Raw genomic sequence first — 18,910 nt, 5'->3', positions numbered from 1 at the left:
ATCACGTGATTTTGGCTATGCACTTTGTATTCTGTCGCCACGCGCTTCATCATGCCTTCTACAGGAGCAAGAGACTGAAAACGATTAGAAACGTGGAAGAAGGACCCCTTGTTTGTTTTCTGCTTGGACAGTGGGGATGGGACTCCTGTGTGTGAACAGAGCTGCTTGCTTTCCTTTAAAGAAGTAAGCTAGACAGCACGTAAAATGGTTGTACAACTCTCACCTGATATGCTAGATATAGTGCTCTCATTTGTTACCCTTCTGTTTCCCTTTAAAACTAATTAACGTATTTTTACATTTGTGTACCTCGTCTTTTATTTGTAGGTATATCTAACCAGAACCCACTTCCCTCTTTGCCTGCTTAAATTCCAAGTCTGTACAAATCTTCCTGTATTGTGAACTTCCAGTCATGAACGATTACCTTTCTGTTTTACATTTTGAATTATTAACCAGGGTGTCACCTTATTACGGTTTTCCACTTTCTGTGTCACCGAAATCCTACCAACTCTACGTAGGATATTACTCCTAATGTCTGTCATTGTGTCACTGCACTGTTCACATTTGTTCTCTCTAAAAGGAACACGGGATTTTCCTTGTATCAGACAGACCTCCAAAATCTTCTGCTGAGGTATCTTGTCTCCTTCAGTCTACAGAATTTTCCCAGGGAACATAAAAATAGTCCGCAAGGAACCTAATCAACTACACAATTTCATTTATAAAGTAAGCAGCCAGCTTATTATGTCATGACTCCTACAGGCATTAGCATACAGCGTGGTACAGATGGACTTGCTGGTTCGTTTGCTACACAGTTCATCTGCATTTCCAGAAACTCCATCAGAATTGGTTTTCTGCTATTTAAGTCCATCCTTCTGTTAAAAACCTTCTCTTTTCTAAGCGTGTGGACTAGATGAGATTAAGCTCTTTCCCGTTTATTGAATATGTCTGCTTGGTTTGGCCAGTATCTTTCCAATTAACTGAACTCGCTATATTTTTTGATAGATCCAGTTTTGCCCAGTAAAGTTAGCTTCTCTAGAAACACTAGTATCTACCACTTGTAAATACGCTGGTTTCTCTACACTTTTTTGGCTTTATTAGACATTCTAAGAGTTTTGGGATTACCAATTCTGGTTTTCCCCTTGGTCAGAGTTCTGACCGATTACATTTTTAATTGAGTCTTACAATCTAGACTTTCCTGTTTGTCCATAGTTGTTTCATGATGTTGGCTTTTTGGATTTTGTTGAACTATTCTGGAACATTTAGTTTCATTTGTCACCTTGTTCACATTATCAACACGTCGATTATTGTGAACACAGAGACAAGGTTGTTAATTTTAATGAATTTTAATGAATTTTAACTAGTCAAACACTAGAAAAAGCGAAATATTTTTTAAAATATTCGGCCTATTCTTAGGGTTGTATTATTCTTCTTTTTTTCCCTTCATTTCGTTTGCAAAAACTATTGGAATACCCCGCACTTACTTAACGAAATGCTGGAGTTGAAGTCTTAGTGGGGCTTTAATGCATATTTAAACTGATTCAAATTTTCACCAACTAGTCATATGTTTCAAATTTATTATCAATGCTCATTTTTTTCTTGTTTGTTGCTTCTGCATTTCTCAGAATGTACATTTTTAAGACATGCAAAATCAGTGAATTTTGGACTTACCCATGTACCCGTCTGATTGTAGTTAGTGACTGTCATAAAGTTATGCAGAATATGTTGCTTCACAAGAAATCCTATTTGGCTAGCAGTTTTCCTTTCTAAATTCTGAATGGCGGTCCCTCTGGGAAGCAGCATTACTTTCATATTGCCACTATCAAACTGATGGCAAAATGTGCGGGAGTGACACTGAGACAGAATCGGAAGTTAAGGAAACCGAAACCGCTGACTCCTGTGAACGCTAATAGAAATTCTTATCCTGGGCTTTTAAGTATTTCACCAAATGTTTCATGATCCAAAAATGATGTTCTTCAGCTGTAAATGTGACACACGTTAATTTGCATCTGACAACTCGTTAGCTCAGTTGGTGGGACATTGTGTATTTGGATGATTGTCACATGCAGTTATGTCATATAAGTATGTCATAACGTTCCATGCTAGCTGATGCAGTAATGCTGTTACATGCTGATGGTAAGCAATCCTTTCTGTTGCGAAATCGCAAAAAAGTAGAAAGGAATCGGAGAGATTCTGTATTGTGAGGTTGGTTCCAGCAGAATTGTTCATTAGAAAAACTGGTGGAATTTTTTTAGTCTTGTTACATCTGTGAAGCTTTAAATTTCTGGGTGATTCTTGTTCAAACTGATGCCATCTGACCATTTTTAGCTTTCAACTCCTGTGGTGAAGTTGTACAACTAAAAAACATGTGTCAAGACTATGATTATTGTTAGAATTAGTTTAGTGCAGACAGGGTGATTCATCCTGTACAAGGTGCAGAGGCAGCTGTTACCTCAAAGAGTCATCGTTCAGATTTACACACGAGACAAATTCAAGGAAAACCCAAGGCCTTACCAGGCAGCCGATTAAAGCAGAGCTCTTGAGAAACAGCGTAGAGAAGAAAGGTCACGAAGACATGACAATGTAAGGAAAATAATTGTGTAGAAAGCTGCTAAATACTGGGGAGGGGAAAAGATCAGAAAAGGGACCAAACTGAACCAAAGACCCATGAGAAAATAATTCAAAAAAATCAAGTACTATAGCAGGGGTGGAGAACGAAAAACATATAGTTGGGAATGTGGGGTGCTGCATGGGACCGTGGGTCCCACACGGCCCTGTGCCTCTCAACACTGCAACCATTTCCCTCCTGAGTTGCAAGTAAAATTAACTTCTGAAATGTACCTCAACCTACAATGTCGTATTTCCACCCTGTCAGTCTTAAAATGCTAAATGTGTGATGTTCTTCCCCTTTTTTTCACCTGGCCGCATTTTCTAGCGTTCTTGACAGCAGTCATAGGAAGTGTCGGTACTCCTCTGGTTTTGGTTTTATCAGTTACATATTTGTTGTATCGCAGAAACAAGACCTGGTCAATGGAGTCGCACAGCGAGAGAAAAGACGAGGTACGGCAGGAGCTGGCAGTGGTGAGAGAACAGATGTAGGTTTCCGTGCAAGTGGGTGTTGCCACAGCCTCTCGGGACGGAGTGGGGGGCAATGCGGTGCTGACTTCCACTCCCCGGGAAAGGGCTGCTAAGAGTCTCCTCCGATGAGTAATTCCCGGGCAATTCCATTTTTAGTAAGATCATCCCAAGCTCCAGACTCATCTTGCTCATCTGAGATGAAGGAGCATGGCTAATCAATTCTAAAAGTATTTCTGATACTATTACCTTATTACTCGTTCCCCAGACCGGAGGTGGTACTTCACAGGTAAATAAATTGATCTGATCCCTATAAATTTCAAGTTGTTACAATTGAAATTTCCTTGTTTTAGAAGGCAGAAGGGCTCCCGTAACTTTTGCTGTACCTTAATACTGTTTCATAAGTATGCAAAGCATCTCCCCACCCACCCACAAACCACCTATCTAGACGTCCTGAAGCTTTGTGAGTCCACTGGGAGCAATAGCTGCTTTTTTCTTGTGGCCTAAAAACATGCATTTAAAATGTCCTATGTGCCTCGCCAGGCTGTTGTGATCTATCCATAAACGTTCATGGACCAGCTGTAGTGGCGTATGGCGTGATTAAAAATTACTACTATGTACATAGAAAAAGAAAACGGAACCAAGTTTTGTTGGGAGAAGAGTTTGTATGCCAGTGCTCTGCGGCTGATCAGTTTAAAATGGCTGAAACTATAGGCAAGAAGGGTGGGCAAGCTGCGGGCAGCTGCAAGGTGCCCTGGGCACTGCGTAAAGGTGCTGTGTAACCTGACACATTAGCAGTGAGTTTCCACACATTATGCAGGGAGATTGAGTAATGAATTCCGAGCAAGCGATGTCACTCAGAACTTCTGAAACGAAAATGCTAATCACGGCTGTGAAGAGCATGAGTGGATTGAGGTTTTTCTTGTATGACTATTTGTAGGTAATTAGTATGAAGTCATGTGGGGAAACTCCTCCTTTCTGTACAGTGTGTGCTGGAGAGAAGGTTCACATTGTGAGCTGGGTTACTACAAGTTCCTAACAGGAAACCTTGATTGGGGGAAATATTTATTAGCATTTTTTCTTTTTATCTGTAATTGTACCTGTGTGGCTACTCTATGCCCTTTGAGCTCTTGTATGATTTAATTTCACACTGCAATCACTTAGTATAATGGAAAGGTCTTTCACCATCTCCCCCACTCTAGTCCCCACTCATAAATAAATGCATATCACAGATACAGATCACAGAAATCCTTTCCAGCTCTCAATTCATCTTCTAGCTTAGCCAAAACCTTGACGAAAAAATTACGCTGAGTGCTTTGAAGTGCAGCACATCCAGGCTCTGCAGGTGGAGAGTGGGAATGCCCACTGCAAATTCCTGCTCTCCCCACTTAAAATCAAGCTGAGTCCCTGTATGACCTCTCCCTCTGCTAACAGTCCAGATTAGCAGAGTCTTTGAGATAACTAGGTCCCAGATGTGCGAGGGTTCTTAAAATCAATGTTTAAGTCAGTACCATGGGAATTCCCTGTATCACAGTATCAAGTGATGTTCATGTGAAATCCACTTACGAGTAGATTGCTGCAGACTATATTTGAGTTTTTATTTGCGTGGTCTAAGCATACAGCCCCATGAAGAGCGTATCAAAGTGCGCCACAGGCAAAGATGAGTTGCATGTAGTTGCATTCTTGCAGTTGGTAGGTTGCAAAATGTGATCCTGCCACAGCTGCCAAGATCAATCCAACAGCAGCAATCCAAGATTGAGTAACACAATTAACCTACATTCCTGTGTCACAAACAAGCAGGCATGCAGCCGGACAGTTAGAGTCAGGAATAGGTATCACCTTTTTACCAGTGCAGTGTCTGTCTGCTGGGAGGTAACACCGTTTCAGGCCCCTTGAAATCAAAATCCCCAAATTTAGGTCCTGTTTCTAGCATTTATTCCTTCTGTTTCTTTAGGAGAGTCACTTAATGGCTGTTGTTGTTTCCTGTCCATCTTGGCACGATGGTGGTAATATTTACTCAGTTACTTCATAGTCTTGTTTATGAAGATTTTTAAGTTGGAAGCAATGTATCAATATGAAATACTGTTATTGGATCATTTAAGGTTCTTTTTCCTATGCAGGAATTTCTCTGCTAGGACATAGGAAGGGGCCTTTAATAGGTGTGTTTCTAAAAATACCTATTTAGAAACTTATATCGGAAGGGTCCTCCTTGTTTATCCGCCTCTAACTTCTATATTGCCTTTTGAGATTGGGGGAAGGGAGAGTGAGTGATGAAATCTGTGGGGTGGGTACCCGTCTCCCCGACGGCTCTGCTGAAGCACCTATCTTGACTTTTGTCTGTGCTGCCACGTTCTGTTGCCTATCTTGTGTAGCACAGGGACGCCAGGTGTGCTTGTTTTCTAGCCAAATGAACTTATCTCCCAGCCAGATGTTGCAGAATTTCAACGATCAACATATCTTCAAACGGGTGTCTTCAAAGCTCCTCTAAAATAATTTCAGTTTGCTGAGCTAGCTCCAAGCCTCATTTGGTAGTGATCTAGGGTGGTCTTTGACAGAGTTTTTGGTGCATTTTTTCTTTCTTGGAAAGGGACCTCTGTAACTCACAAGTTCCTAGTCACGCTGTCTGCATGAGTTTTAATTCATCTGACTGTGCAGGAGTAGACCATAATGAGTGATTTAGTAGCTTTATTGCGTAAACCTAGAGATAATAATTCAGTCCATATTCCCAAATAAAAAAATCACCGCTGTGAAAGAAAGCGAGGTGTTTTGCCTTCTCACCAAGGGCTGCAAATGAGGAAAACTGCATTGTTTGCTCTACCAAAGACGCCTGCGAACTCTTACCAAAACAGCTGAAAAGCTGTTTTGCCGGTGTTTCCCAAGTGTGAAATAAGATGGTATTTTCTTTTGCTCATCTTTTGTCTTAATTATTATTAAATAATAAATCCTTCAGGGCCAGAACTGTCTTGTTATAGGTATGCACAGAACTTAACACCCAAGTGCTAATTTTGGTTTGGGCTTCTAATGGCTGCTACAATTAAAACAACATAAAAAAGTGTGAGGTTTTTAATGGTCACTAGAGAATAAGCAGATTGATGATTAAGTGAAGTTATCATTTCCCAAAAATGGACTTGAAGCTGAGAGGATATGACAAGGTAACTAGAAAATGCATACTGATTTAGCTATTATTTTTAAAAAAATCACCTTTAGATTATTAGTAAAGGGATAGAAAACATGGGCATGGCACTGTATGTATAAAGTCATTGTTCACCCCTATCTTGGATACTGTGCAAAGATCCCCTCGTCTCAAAAAAATCCATAAAAGTGGAAACAGCTCAGAGAAGGGCAATAAAGACGATCCCGAAGACACGGAACAGCTTTCTTATAAATAATAATAGAGTTGGCTGTGACTTTTCAGTCTTGAAAAGAAATGACTGAGAGGAGAAAAGATGTAGGTCTAAAATCATGCACAGTATGACAAAGATGGATACCAATGAACTTGTCTCCTCCAGTACAAGAAGGTAGGGCACGTTAGATGAAGCTCATGGGAGCAATATTCAAACCAAACAGATTCTTGATGCGCTGGGCAGGAGGCCTGTGGAAGGGCCACTTCCAATTCATTGCCAAAGCAGCTGCTGATGCTAAGAGTTAAGACAGGTCCAATGGAATCCACAGGAAAGAAAATCCACACAGGAAAGAGAAAAGAAAAGATTACTACATACCAAAGTCACATCCAACTTGGGAAGTTCTCTGAAGTGGAAGCAGTAGGAGGTTGAAAGCGTACTGGCCTATAACACACCCCTCCTGTTTTCACTCTTCCTTAAGCATTCCTTTGAGACAGGATTCGGGACAAGATGGACCCTTTGGCTCAGCCCAGTACGGTTCTGTAGGTATAAAGCATCGTACGTGCTATAGTCATCCCTACAGTACCGCCAGCTGTTGAACTGCCATCTCAAAACTCTTAACTTGCTAAATTTATCCCCGATGTCCTTCCACTTAACACGCATGAAGTATGGGTCTCTCTGGAGTGTGTGCCTGAAAAGCAGCGTTCATCTAGGATTTCCCAGTCGTCTCTAATTGTACGTTGTAGTTCTGCCCTGAACTTTGTGGTCAGGGCAGTGCCTTGATTGACAGCTTTCTGACGATTCAGTGTCACTGGTGAAGTCACTTTTAGCCGCTTGACAACAAAGAACTTAGGCGGGATTGAAAGTTTACTGTTCCTCGCGTAGGGACCGTCTTTGTGTGATTCTGTCATGCTGTATTACATGGTTGCGTTACTCTTAACTTTCATTAAAATAATTTATAATACAAGGAACGTGAAAATTACAGGTGCATAACTACTGGAATCACCCTTGGGTTGTTGTTTTTTTTTTAAGAATCACTTTAGGAGCTATTTTTCCACATTCAAGGGCTATAATTTTTAAGAAGGGTAGCCTGCAGTACTATAGATAAATGCTGTATAGTTTTGGTGACTTATTGCCTTAAAATAATCTGTATAAAACCATGCATCCTTTCTAGAAACGTCTTAATAGAAATCCTGTTTCCATCTGGGAAGCTGAAAGAGCAAAGCAGGCAGAATGTCATGTATGTGCAGAGTTCATTTTGCAGAGACTCAGTGGTCCAGTTGTGTCCCATTAAACTGCAAAGCTTATCATACACCAAGAGCATCAGGCGTCCTGGGTGTCCTTTGCTTTGGGTGTAATGGGGCAGAACGCTGCAGGCATAGCAAGCTTGCATGAGCTTGTCGTAGAGAACAGAACTTCTTTTCCTGTTTGTTTTCAATGAAAAAAAATTGGTCTCTGACACCAGTGGGCTTGCTTTAGCGATATGACTGCTGGTTGAAGAAGTGCTGATACAGTAATGGTAGGCTGTGGTTCACCTCGCAGTGTGGAACGGCACCATTAGTTATTTGGATGAAAGAAAATGCATGCAGATTATAAAATATCCCAGCAGCGCTAGTTTTTTAGAGACAATGTATACTGGCTTATGAGAGGAGTTGTCTTGCTGCTGGTATGCTGATGGAAGAGCTTTCTTTGACCTCACAGGCCAGGACCAAACCAAAGACACTTTGCGGCATTAAGAATTTGAAAAACTTTTGAAAGTTCCTATATACAGAATCAGGAAGGCAACTGGGGAGGATTTAAAAACAGTATCTGAATATGACTAAAATATGTACTACGTATTTTGATCTAAGTTGCTAAGTTGGGAAAACTAAGATGATAAATGTTATTTTAATATAAAACGTGAACAGTATTCCCTTTTATAAACCATTTAACCTGGACTACTGCTACTCACTTTTGTAGTCCCTCAGGCAGGTTTCCTGGCAAAGCCACGGTCAGGCTCTGAAACGATGTCATGGGTGCCCCCAGGGGTCTGGGATGCCAGGGTGACACCACAGGTACGTGCGCAGGTGCACCTGTTTCGTCATGTGTCATGATGTCACTCCCTGGGTGCTGTCCCTGAGTGACGCTGCAGGGGCAGCCCATGACTCCCATTTCTCCACTGCGCCCAACTACCCCGCGTGTGTGGTGGCGGCAGTGCGGCCGTTCCCCCTGAGGTGCTCCCCTTGGGGCCTGCGGGACAAGCCCAAAGGCGTTGCGTGGAATTATGAAATTTTAGAAGCTTCCTCTCGCTGTCGATCCCTGGGGTTAAGGGGCTGTGAGGAAATGTGCAAAAAAACCAACCACCACCCAAACAAATAAAGCAAAAAAAACCCCCCAACAGCCCCTAACCGTCATTGCAAAATGGCAGGCGCCGAGATGCCTGCTTGGCAGCCGTGAGGGCAGCCGGAGCCCGCAACGGCTCGTTGTCAAGGAAAAGCACTGGCCCCCTCCCTCCGTCCCGCCCGGAGCCGGCCGCCGGCACCCCGCGGCTGAGCCCGGACGGCAGCCGGCGGTCACCGGCGCCCCGGGGCGCCTCTCAGCCGCGCTGCCCCACAGCGCACCCGCCGCCATTTTGCCCTGCGCGCCGCCCCCAGCGGGCGCTGTGGCGCCGCGGCGGAGCCCATAAAAGGCCGCGGCGGCACCGCCCGCGTGTCCTTGTGTGTGCCGGTGTGTGCGCCAGACCGCCCGCCTGCCTGCCCTGCCCGCCTGCCCGCTGCCCGCCCGCGGCATGCTGGCGCTGAGCGCCGCCCGCCGCCTGCTTCGCCCGCCCGGGGACCTGCTGCCGCCGCCGGGGCTCGCCTGCATGTGGGCGGCCGGTGTCCGCGGTTGCTGCGCGGCCGGCGCCGGCCCGCCGAACCCGGTGGTGTACTTGGACGTGGGCGCCGACAACCAGCCGCTGGGACGCGTCGTGCTGGAGGTGGGAGCTCCCGAGCTGCGGCGGGGCCCAAGGGACGGTGCCCGGGGAGCCGAGGGCGGCGGGGCGCCCTGGCATGGCGGGCGGTGAGCGGCAAGGTCAGGGCAGGCCCGCGGGGGGGCGGCTGGCGCGGCGACCGGCGCCGTTGACCGGCGCCGCGGGGAAGGTACAGCCGCCCCTGGTGCGGGCGTGAGAAGGGGGCCCGGGGGGTGGTGTCCCTCGCCGGGCTGCTGGAGCCGCCGCCCGGCCGCCCTCGGGCCTCTGCTCCCTGGGTGAGAGGGCTCTCTCCCAGGTGGGAGGCGAGCAGGGGTCGAAGAGGGCTGGAGTGGGGCAGCTGTCTTCGGTTTGTCGCGGCAACGCTCGCCTGTGTCGGCAGTCGGTAACTAAAGTCATCCCCGCGGGACGGGTCTGTGGGGCTTAGCGCTCGGGGGTAACTGCGGCCCCCGAGGTGGAGGTTGGGCCGTGCTGTGGCAGGGAGCCTCGGTGGAAGAAGACTTTGAACCATTGTATGAAAGCTGCAATACTGGACGAGAGTAAACTTGCTACTGAAGCGTACCGCTCGCTGGAGAGAAACAAGCATGGTTCGAGAAGCCACAAAGCGCCCAAAGGCCCAGCGCAGCTCTGGGGGTCCTGCACTGTCAGTGAACGGCTGGACCCTCGGCTGGCCGCCCAGGGGTGGGCATCCTCCTGAGGCGGGCATCCTCCTGGGGCAGCGCGCCCATAGAGGTCTTCAGCCACTCTTCCATCTTCATCCTGTTTTTCCCTTTTTTTTTTCCTGGGCGCTTATTGTTTGAATCTTAGTCTTTGGTTTTCTGAGGTACGGCCTCTTTTGAGTTTCCTACTTCATGAGCCTTGAAAGGTTTGCACGGCTCTGTTTGAACTGGCAGCTAGCTCAACAGCCAGCTAGCAACCAGCTTTATCATTAAAAATTCAGTCTCTGAAATACTCGGCCATTTAAAGAAGGCCTCAACAGGAAAACCGTGGTGCGCTCTGCTCTTACGAAAAGCATGATAAGCGCCAAGACTTTAATTGTGGTGTACCATGTATCCCTAGGGCCGGGCACGTGCCTCTGAATAAATGTGTTGCGTGCGGGAAGGAATGAGGGCAGTGCTCCAGAACCATGCGCTGGAGAGGGAATGCTGCTCTTCTGAATTGCAGCCTACTGAGGGAATTCAGTGTGGCCTTCTGCCTCCAGCACCCTCGATGGATTTTTTTAAAATGTAGTTCATAAGGGTTCTCTCTAAAAGGGTTTTCCTTGAGGCTAGAGCCCAATTCATTTTTTTTCATTGAAAGTGTGAGCATGTAAATTAATTGGACACTACCAGCTCTCATGTTCTCAGGAGGGAGCGTTTGAGGGAGTCACAGGTAAAAATATTGCTTTGCAAGTTCCTTACTCATCAGTGAGATTTAATAAATAGCTGGATGGCGTTATAAAAAATAGCATTAATGTTACTATATTTCCTTGGCAGCATTTCATTTCCATGTTAAAGATTTTTAGTGTGCCCGGTTTACAGAATATCTGAATGTGTTGCATCATCGCCTTGAATCCTTGGCTAAGTTGTGGTTGGATTCAGCTGCAAATTATAGGTATCCGAGGAGAGCATCCTAGGGAAGGAACATTAACTTCTTGCCACAGCTATGCTGTTTCTAGGTGTCTGCTGCTGGCCACTCTCAGGTTGTGTGACTAGATAAAACTTTGGTCTGACCTGATATGGCCATTTTTATGTGACTTTTTCCAGGCAATTATAATACCATACATTTTTAAGATTAGTAAAAAGATGCACGCTAATCAAAATCAGAAATTTTTGTTGGTAATAAATGTGTATGTAACATCACGAGTCAATTTTGATATACAGTTTCTGCTCCTCTTTTTCCTTTGCCTTTCCTGCAGATTTCAACAGGATAGTTCTGTGCTGGGGAGACCTTGATCTCTCCAGTTGTATGCAAACTGGCTTTGATCCTTGGGGTCCATCGTAAAGATTCTTCTTAGTTATTGTTAAAGTATTGTGTTGATCAATGAAATAATCAGATGCTGCTCAAGTTGCTCTTCATGAACTGGCCAAAAGTTGCATTGAGGGGATATTTTTAATTACTAGCCAAATGCTTGGAAAGTCTTTAGGTGTTCTTGGAATTTTGGGTTGCTTGTGATTTCAGATAGCTCATCACTTTGGAATAGGGTTCAGTTGTACCAGCCTCCCATGCAGAAGTTTTTCTATGTATGTATGAAAAAGCTGACTTACTAATTTGTTTATTTTTCTTTAACAGCTGAAAGCTGACGTGGTTCCGAAGACAGCAGGTAAGGCAGCATCTCCAGAATTTCATACTTAAATTTTTAAGGTTTAGATTGTGATTTTCAGGAACAAGAATATTCTGTCACCTTTTGGAAACTATTTCCATGTTCCATCCCCATTTGTCAAATAGAGAAATATGATACAAACTTTGTCAGAGCAGTGCTAGCGAGGAGTTACAATTTGTTGTTGTTCCAAATAGTTTCATTTTGTAATTTGTGCTAAGACAGTACAGTCCATGTGTTCGGTTATCAGTGGTGAATAAATATGTTTAACACATTAGTCTGCATTAAAATCAAACCCCAAAACAAATGGGAAAGGGTAAACCAAAGGGATGGTGTCTCTTAGAGTTTCCAAAGAGCACACAGGGTTTTGTTTTCCTTGTTGCTAGCTGATCAGTGCACTCATATTACAAAGATTTTGTGTTTTATCACGTGCTTCCTTCCTCATCTGTTTACTTCGTGATTCTGAAAAACTTGTATTTTTCTTTCAGTTCCCAGTAGATGTATGTCCTTCTAAAAAAAAAAAAAAAGCATCATCTTCAGAATTACTATAGAGAACAAACGCATAAAAGTCAGAAAATGAAATCTTTGACTCCAGAGTGGTGGGTTTGGGGAGGCGGAGGGCAGGCTGGAATTTAAGATACAACAGCAAAGTAAAAGGGAGGTGAGGTGGGAAAGGGTTGTGTTTGTACCTTGTTTGGAGGCTAAAGAAGCTTTTTCTCCTTAGCTTTATAGCAGAGGTTTTTTAAAGCACGGAAACAACTAATAAATCAATAATACCTTAAAGATACTATAAATTTTTTGATGTGTGTAAACTCGGGACATAGTTAATCTAGTTGTGTTTGATTATATCATGTATCACGTATGGCAACATAATACTTTATGCTCTGTTTTCACAGAAAACTTTAGAGCTCTTTGTACTGGTGAAAAAGGATTTGGATATAAAGGATCCACTTTTCACAGAGTGATTCCTTCATTTATGTGCCAGGTAACGGTGTTTGGGTTTTTTTTACTTTTGCTATTAAATTTATCTGTATGTTATTTATATATGTTTAGAACTGGTTAGACTCGTAGTAACCTTTTAAGTGGCTCTGCTCTAACCTTTGCCAACTGCAGCATAAAGAAGTGACGGCGTGACTTGCGTTTCTGATCTTTTTGCTATGGCTGTTGCTTAGTGTATCTTTTGTACAAATAAATGTAAATTACGTGTAGACTGTCTTAAAAAAACTGGCTTAAGGCTTTCAGCTTTTGTATAGCAGTGTACTTTAGTGTGGGGCGCATTTGGCAAAATGGCACTTGCCTGGGAGAAGCATTTGTGGGTAGAAGGACAATCAACCTTGTGTTCTAAGTGAGCTAAGAAAACAACATGTCCATTCTTTATTCCCAGTGGAATAATCTGTTCACAATAGAGAATGTGTTTTTTAGAAAAAAAAAATAATTATTTTTTTTCTGAACATCTCCCGAATGTGGAGGGGAAGAGGGAACCAAAAGGGTTGGTTGGGGTAGATTTTTGGGGTGACACACCTGAAATGGATTTTGTTTTGATTTAAGGGATGAATCTTTCCAAATTCTGAATTAAAGTCCATGCACGTTAGCAATTTTTTCTTAAACAGGAGCAGCAACAACAACAAAAAAAAACCAGAAAAAGCCTTTTTGAAAGCCTTTTTTCTACTGTGCTTGGCAGATGAGCAGGATTTTAGCTGCTGTAGTGCACCGGATTGTATGATTCCTGGTGGTCCTCTCTTCCCTTAAAAGAAGCTACATTTCCACAGCACTGCATTGTAGAATGGCTCTAAAAAGTTTTGAGATGAAGGTTATAGTAAGCGTGCTTTACCTGCCCCCTTTTTTTTTTAAAGGTAAAAATACAGCTGTCAGAACAAGAAGCCCTAATCTTATGACCTATTTCTAAGAAGAGAAAGGGGACAAGTGCTGTAAAGGACCTGTTTTCTTGCCTTTGAAATGCAAACTAAAGTTTTGTGACGCTGACAAAGGGACAAAGTTTAGAAGGCTTGCTGGGGTCAGAAATACATAAATATAAGAAAAATAGAAATCCTGTTCTCAGTTCTACCACTAATTTGTTAAGTTCCGTGTAAGCCTGTTCTCCTTGCGTCCCTGTTTTGTCCCCACAAATGGACCCGAAATGAGGATACTAGGTGGTTGACTCCGTGGTACGGTGAGATGATGAATTGATGTTTAGGAATTTCTTGGTAGTCATTACCAAAGTGGAAATGCCGTCGTAGGTTTCAAATAGTTTGAAGTGAGAGGAAACAGTAGAGGCCTTTCCGCTTGTTGAGATGGAGCGTTAATATGATTCAGGCAATTGGTATAGCCTAATTGGAGGTCATCAGACCCAGGACTTGGCAATTCAGATGCCTCCACGTGGCATGCAGCATGCAGAGCATACTTCTGGGACTGCGTAGGAGTAGGTGTAACACCACCTGTAATAGATTGCTCAAGGTGAGAATGGAACGATGAACATCACATACTTGTTAGGTACGAGTTATTTGCTGGCATGGGTGGTGTCGTTTCTGGGAGAGGAGATGGCAGATTGCTGGAAGCAATGTTTAGTATCTGCCTTTGGGAGTTGCTGTGGCTGGTGTTTGGTTTGGTTTTTTTTTTGGGGGGGGGGGGAGGGCATTGTGTGTCTAACCTAGGCCAGGTGGTCACATCTGTCCCAACAAACAGCATATAGTTGAGGGAAGTTTAAAATAGCTCAGGTGTAACACTTAAACAACAAAACCTAGAAATAGCAGATAGTAATAATGGAGATCCTGACCAGTATTTATACCTGCTGGGAGAAAGAAAGAAAGGGAAAACAAAAAGTTCTCAGGTCTTGCCCATGGTAATGAATTTGGGTGATTTTGTTTTGAGGCCTTTGAGGTGTTTCTCAGAATTACTGCTATTTGTTGCATCACGTTTGGGAGCAAGGCTGGTAGCACAGAAAGGTGGTTGTTGGAGCTATGGATGTCAGTTGGAGAATATCAGCAGTATCTGGAGCAGAAATTTACTTTTAGCTTGATTGTATCTTCATCTAGTTACACGGTTTTAAATCCTCACGTGGCCATACTCATTCTTAACCTGAAGAAAATTTGCTGATTTTATTACTTTTAAGTTAGAGCAAATGAGTGTATTTTCAATAGCATCACTTCTGATGTAGAATAATGCTTGTGTGCTAGTAAAGTTAATAGCCATTTCTGTTTCAGGGTGGTGACTTTACGAATCATAATGGAACCGGTGGAAAATCCATTTATGGCAGTAGATTTCCAGATGAAAATTTCATACTTAAGCATGTAGGACCTGGTAAATAAACGTATTCTTTCTACCTTCTGATGACTAATCTATAATGAAGCATTGTTTATGAAGATGTATTTTAAAAAAAACAAGGTTTTTTAGATGTGGGGGGCACTTGGTAGTTACAGAAATATCAAGGAAGTTTAACAGTGCGTTGTCCCTGGCATGTGCTTATTTGTGTAGACTGCTGTACAAATACAAGTCAGCCTGTAAGGGGTGACATCGCCGCTCTTGCTCTTACTATAAAAGGGACTGCGCAAAATAAAGTATGGTTTTTCTGTATTTTACTTACAAATTCTACAAAGGTGAGGTTGCTGCTTTTATTTTCCCCTTCCGTAAGTCGTAGACTTGAATTTTTACTTACATGATTACTGCAGAAGTGAAACAAAGCAATCTGGGATTTCTTATTTACTAGATAACACAAGCATGTCTTTTTAAGCTCAAATTAAGTCGAGAAAAAAATAAAGGAAAAGCCATACATAAGAACATCTGATTGAGTTCTGTAGTCTCTCGGATTGTTACTTCCTCATCACAGGAAACTACTGCTGCTGTTGAACCACAGTAGGGGTTACCTCATGTTAATCACGTTCAAGACGTGTACAACTAATTATATTACTAACATTCTTACTGTGGAAAGAAGGGAGGCTGGGCTTGAGGGAATAGTCAAAGACAAGAAGCTGGCATTAGAAATCATTTGGAGACGATGCGAGACCGTTGCATCTTCTGTCTGTCCATCTTTACCCTAAATGTGCAGAGGAAGATTGTCTTCTCCACTGCATACTTGTTACACCAACCTAATAAGCTGCTGCCGCTGTTTTTTCTAGGTGTTCTTTCAATGGCCAATGCAGGACCCAACACAAATGGATCTCAGTTCTTCATTTGCACTGCAAAAACTGACTGGTAGGTTCTCAGCCCTGCGTATTAACTGATGAATTGATGCCTGGATCTGGAGGGTTTGGGGTTTTTTTAGGGTCGGGTTTTTTTTGTTTGTGGGTTGATGGTTTTTTGTTTGTTTGTTTTGTTTTGGGGGTTTTGTTTTTAACTTCCAAATTACTCAACTCACAATGGAAAATAAATTGTGTTGTGCGGGCTGTGAGGGTAACAAGGCCACTGTCCCTCGTAATGCTTCTAAGGTCCAGAGCTAGAAGTATTTCATGTCACTTGTAGAGCAGTTGTGCATTTACCAATGAGTTGGTCAGCAGGTGAGAGCTATGAAGATCTGCTAACATCCCTTCACTGAGCTCGGTTTGGTCCAGTCTTTACGTTGTTTTAAGTAAAACTGCCTTTGTTTATTTTTTTTACAGGCTAGATGGAAAACATGTTGTTTTTGGGCATGTGAAGGAAGGGATGGACGTCGTGAAAAAAATTGAGAGCTTTGGTTCCAAGAGTGGAAAGACCTCCAAAAAGATTGTCATTACTGACTGTGGCCAGCTGTCCTAGCCTTTTGCCCTACCATTCAGGACAACTTTGATGCTGTGAAAAATGAATCATAAAAAAACCCCAACATTTCTGATCCCATGAATAGCACCTATGGAACCATATTTTCTATTTCGCTTGGTCCAACTTTTATATTTATATTGAATAATGTTGATTAAAAGCATAAAACAATAACTGAAATGTTTTAACTGAGCTACTTTGGTAGTCACACTGTGTCGATTTGGTAGAGTCCCATTGCATTTTGAAAGAAGTAGTACGGTCGCCCAGAGCGTGTCTGACTGCAGCATTGATACTGTTCTTAGCATTTGGGTGTTTCAGGTGTTAGAATCGGTGGTGGAGTTGACAACTAAATGTTCTATAGCTGGGGGTTAGATATAAACTGAGGAATACCGTGTTTCCTTCGGTGCTAATAGACGCCTATTCTGTTATTTGTCTCATCATTTTGAAAAAATCCTAACTAGTGCTTTCAAGGCTGGCTGCAACACGACTGTCAGACATTTTCTTCCTGTCTCAATTTTAAGTCTGTCCAATAGAATTAATGTGTGGTTGTGGGTTTTTTAAAATTAATTCTGGTTTAATCTTTTTTTTTGTAGTCTCAGACCACTGTTTAAAACTGAACTCTACCTTACCTTGCTTCAATGGAGCGGTTTGACTTTTGGGTTAAGTAAATTGCTTCAGGTTGAGTTAGCCTACTACTAGAGCTCCACCTGGGCAGTAACACCACAAATCAGCCGAAAGATCCTGGGACTTTTTTATTATGCAACTGTGAAGTTACTTGAAGTGCAGTTCTGCTCTGAGATCTGGTTCTGTGAGGAATGCAGCACAGTTCTCGATAGATAGCCTATTTTTGTACTTTGAGAATATAATCAGAGTATAGTGAGCTTGCTTGAGTGAGAAATAGGTTTCATTGCTTTTTCGTCCTGTTGGTCCCGCGAAGTCGGCCCACCTTGGGTATTACGTGGATTACGATTTCTTCTCGTGCATCATCATCAGAAGTCAAAATTGGTCACCACAAAATCACAAGGCCTAATTGGTGCAGCAAAATCATTATTGTTGGGGTTGATGCACGAGAAGGAAAGAATTCAGCTGATCAGATAAACACATTTCATCTGTATAAACCGGTATGTTTTATGTGGAGTGCTTGAGCGGTAACAAGTGCTGGAACCTCACAACATCACTTTTAGAATCACTAAAGCTGTAAAGTATTAATGTTTGGGGGGAAAAGCACTTGACTGTTTTTGTGCAATAATCTTGTCACTGAAAAGAAAAATAAAATGTGATGGCTCTCTTCAAATGTGAATTTACTTCCATTGCATCCTGGTAATATGTGGGTTTAAAACTATTTTGCACTGGATTTTTTTTCCACTGAGGGCTGCATTCTTGTGTGTACGAGACAGTATTCAGAGTGTAATTTTGCAGAAAATGGAATTGAAAAGCTTTTTATTCTTTCCATTATAGCTGTTTCACCTTTCTTTGTAGTATTTTTGAAATACTAATTTGTGCTGGTTTGGCTTATTTCAGTTTGATAGAATAATGATTTTTTTTTTTGTGTTCTTTTAATTTGTATATGAAAAATAATTAAATGTAGTTCTACCACAACAAAAGTCTGTTCCTTTCTTAAATATGACTTTGCACACTTACTTGAAAGCAGGAGTGTGAAGAGCTGAAACCTGTTGTGTTTGCTCGGGCTATTCTATTCCGTCCACTTTGCAACGGGTCTGATCTAGTGGTATTCAGAAGCCGTGCTGTCGTTCAGAGATACAGCCAGCGAGGGACGGGTCCATGCTTTGCCTCTCGCTAGTGAATCTAAAATATCTGGTATACGGATAGCGGTTCAGGTTCTCGCCTGATTTATTCCATCAGTTTGCAGAGATACTGGGAAAGTGTAATTTTACTGGGTGTTTTTTTTAAATTTCTGAATTCCTTTTTGATAAGTTGGTGATTCCGGCTTTTTGCTGGACAATTGAGGAAAAGCTCCTTCCTTGCTGTGTGATCAGAGATGACCTTAACAATTTAGCATCTTCCTGTGTATCAGCGGTGTTTGTAGACTGGAAAGCCCAATGGAAGATGCTTTGCCACAAACCTGTCCATTTTCTCAGAACTGTGTTAAGCCTTAAATAAGTAATAGCATTATGCATGTTATAACAATGTATTACATACGGCTGTGGCTTTTACAGACACATTTATGCCCTAACTTCTGAAATGTGAAAGCCAAAGTTTTCCGTCAAGGCTCGCGGTCTTGACCAGAAGATGAATATTAAGACCGGCAGAATCGCTGCGATTAGTAACGCTGGTTGCAGTGTCTCGATGGGGCTGGCTTTGGTTTCCAGATACCAGTCCTCTGCATACTTTTCTCTGCCAGAAGAAGGGTCTTTGCTGCCTGGGTGCTTAGAGCCGTGGAATGCGAGTGCTAATGTTTTGACAAACTAAACGGGTCAATCTCTTAAAGTTTTCTTCTGTAAAGTATCTTCCTCAAAATGGATTTTTCTGGGGTTCTGTTCTTCCTGGTTTTTCTTTCTTTTTTCCTTG

The 18,910-nt window shown here is 42.7% G+C and overlaps 1 protein-coding gene across 1 annotated transcript; it reads left to right on the top strand.

The window, feature by feature from the left end:
• The first annotated feature begins 9,114 nt into the window (after window positions 1-9,114).
• On the top strand, window positions 9,115-17,675 carry PPIF (peptidylprolyl isomerase F). Its single transcript, XM_076338389.1, has 6 exons — window positions 9,115-9,366; window positions 11,629-11,659; window positions 12,553-12,641; window positions 14,857-14,953; window positions 15,769-15,844; window positions 16,249-17,675. The coding sequence occupies exons 1-6, from the start codon at window positions 9,178-9,180 to the stop codon at window positions 16,382-16,384; spliced, it is 618 nt and encodes a 205-aa protein (XP_076194504.1). The 5' UTR covers window positions 9,115-9,177; the 3' UTR covers window positions 16,385-17,675.
• Window positions 17,676-18,910: the final 1,235 nt, after the last annotated feature.

This window comes from Aptenodytes patagonicus, chromosome 5, assembly GCF_965638725.1.
Source record: "Aptenodytes patagonicus chromosome 5, bAptPat1.pri.cur, whole genome shotgun sequence".
Lineage (NCBI taxonomy): Eukaryota > Metazoa > Chordata > Aves > Sphenisciformes > Spheniscidae > Aptenodytes > Aptenodytes patagonicus.
This window is presented reverse-complemented; position numbering and strand designations above follow the sequence as displayed.

Bases quoted from the DNA above. Each gene is read 5' to 3' on its own strand.
- PPIF (XM_076338389.1), top strand. From the start codon at position 9,178: ATGCTGGCGCTGAGCGCCGCCCGCCGCCTGCTTCGCCCGCCCGGGGAC. The intron at 9,367-11,628 runs GTGGGAGCTCCC...TTTCTTTAACAG, and splicing joins TGGGACGCGTCGTGCTGGAG to CTGAAAGCTGACGTGGTTCC. The intron at 14,954-15,768 runs GTAAATAAACGT...TGTTTTTTCTAG, and splicing joins ACTTAAGCATGTAGGACCTG to GTGTTCTTTCAATGGCCAAT.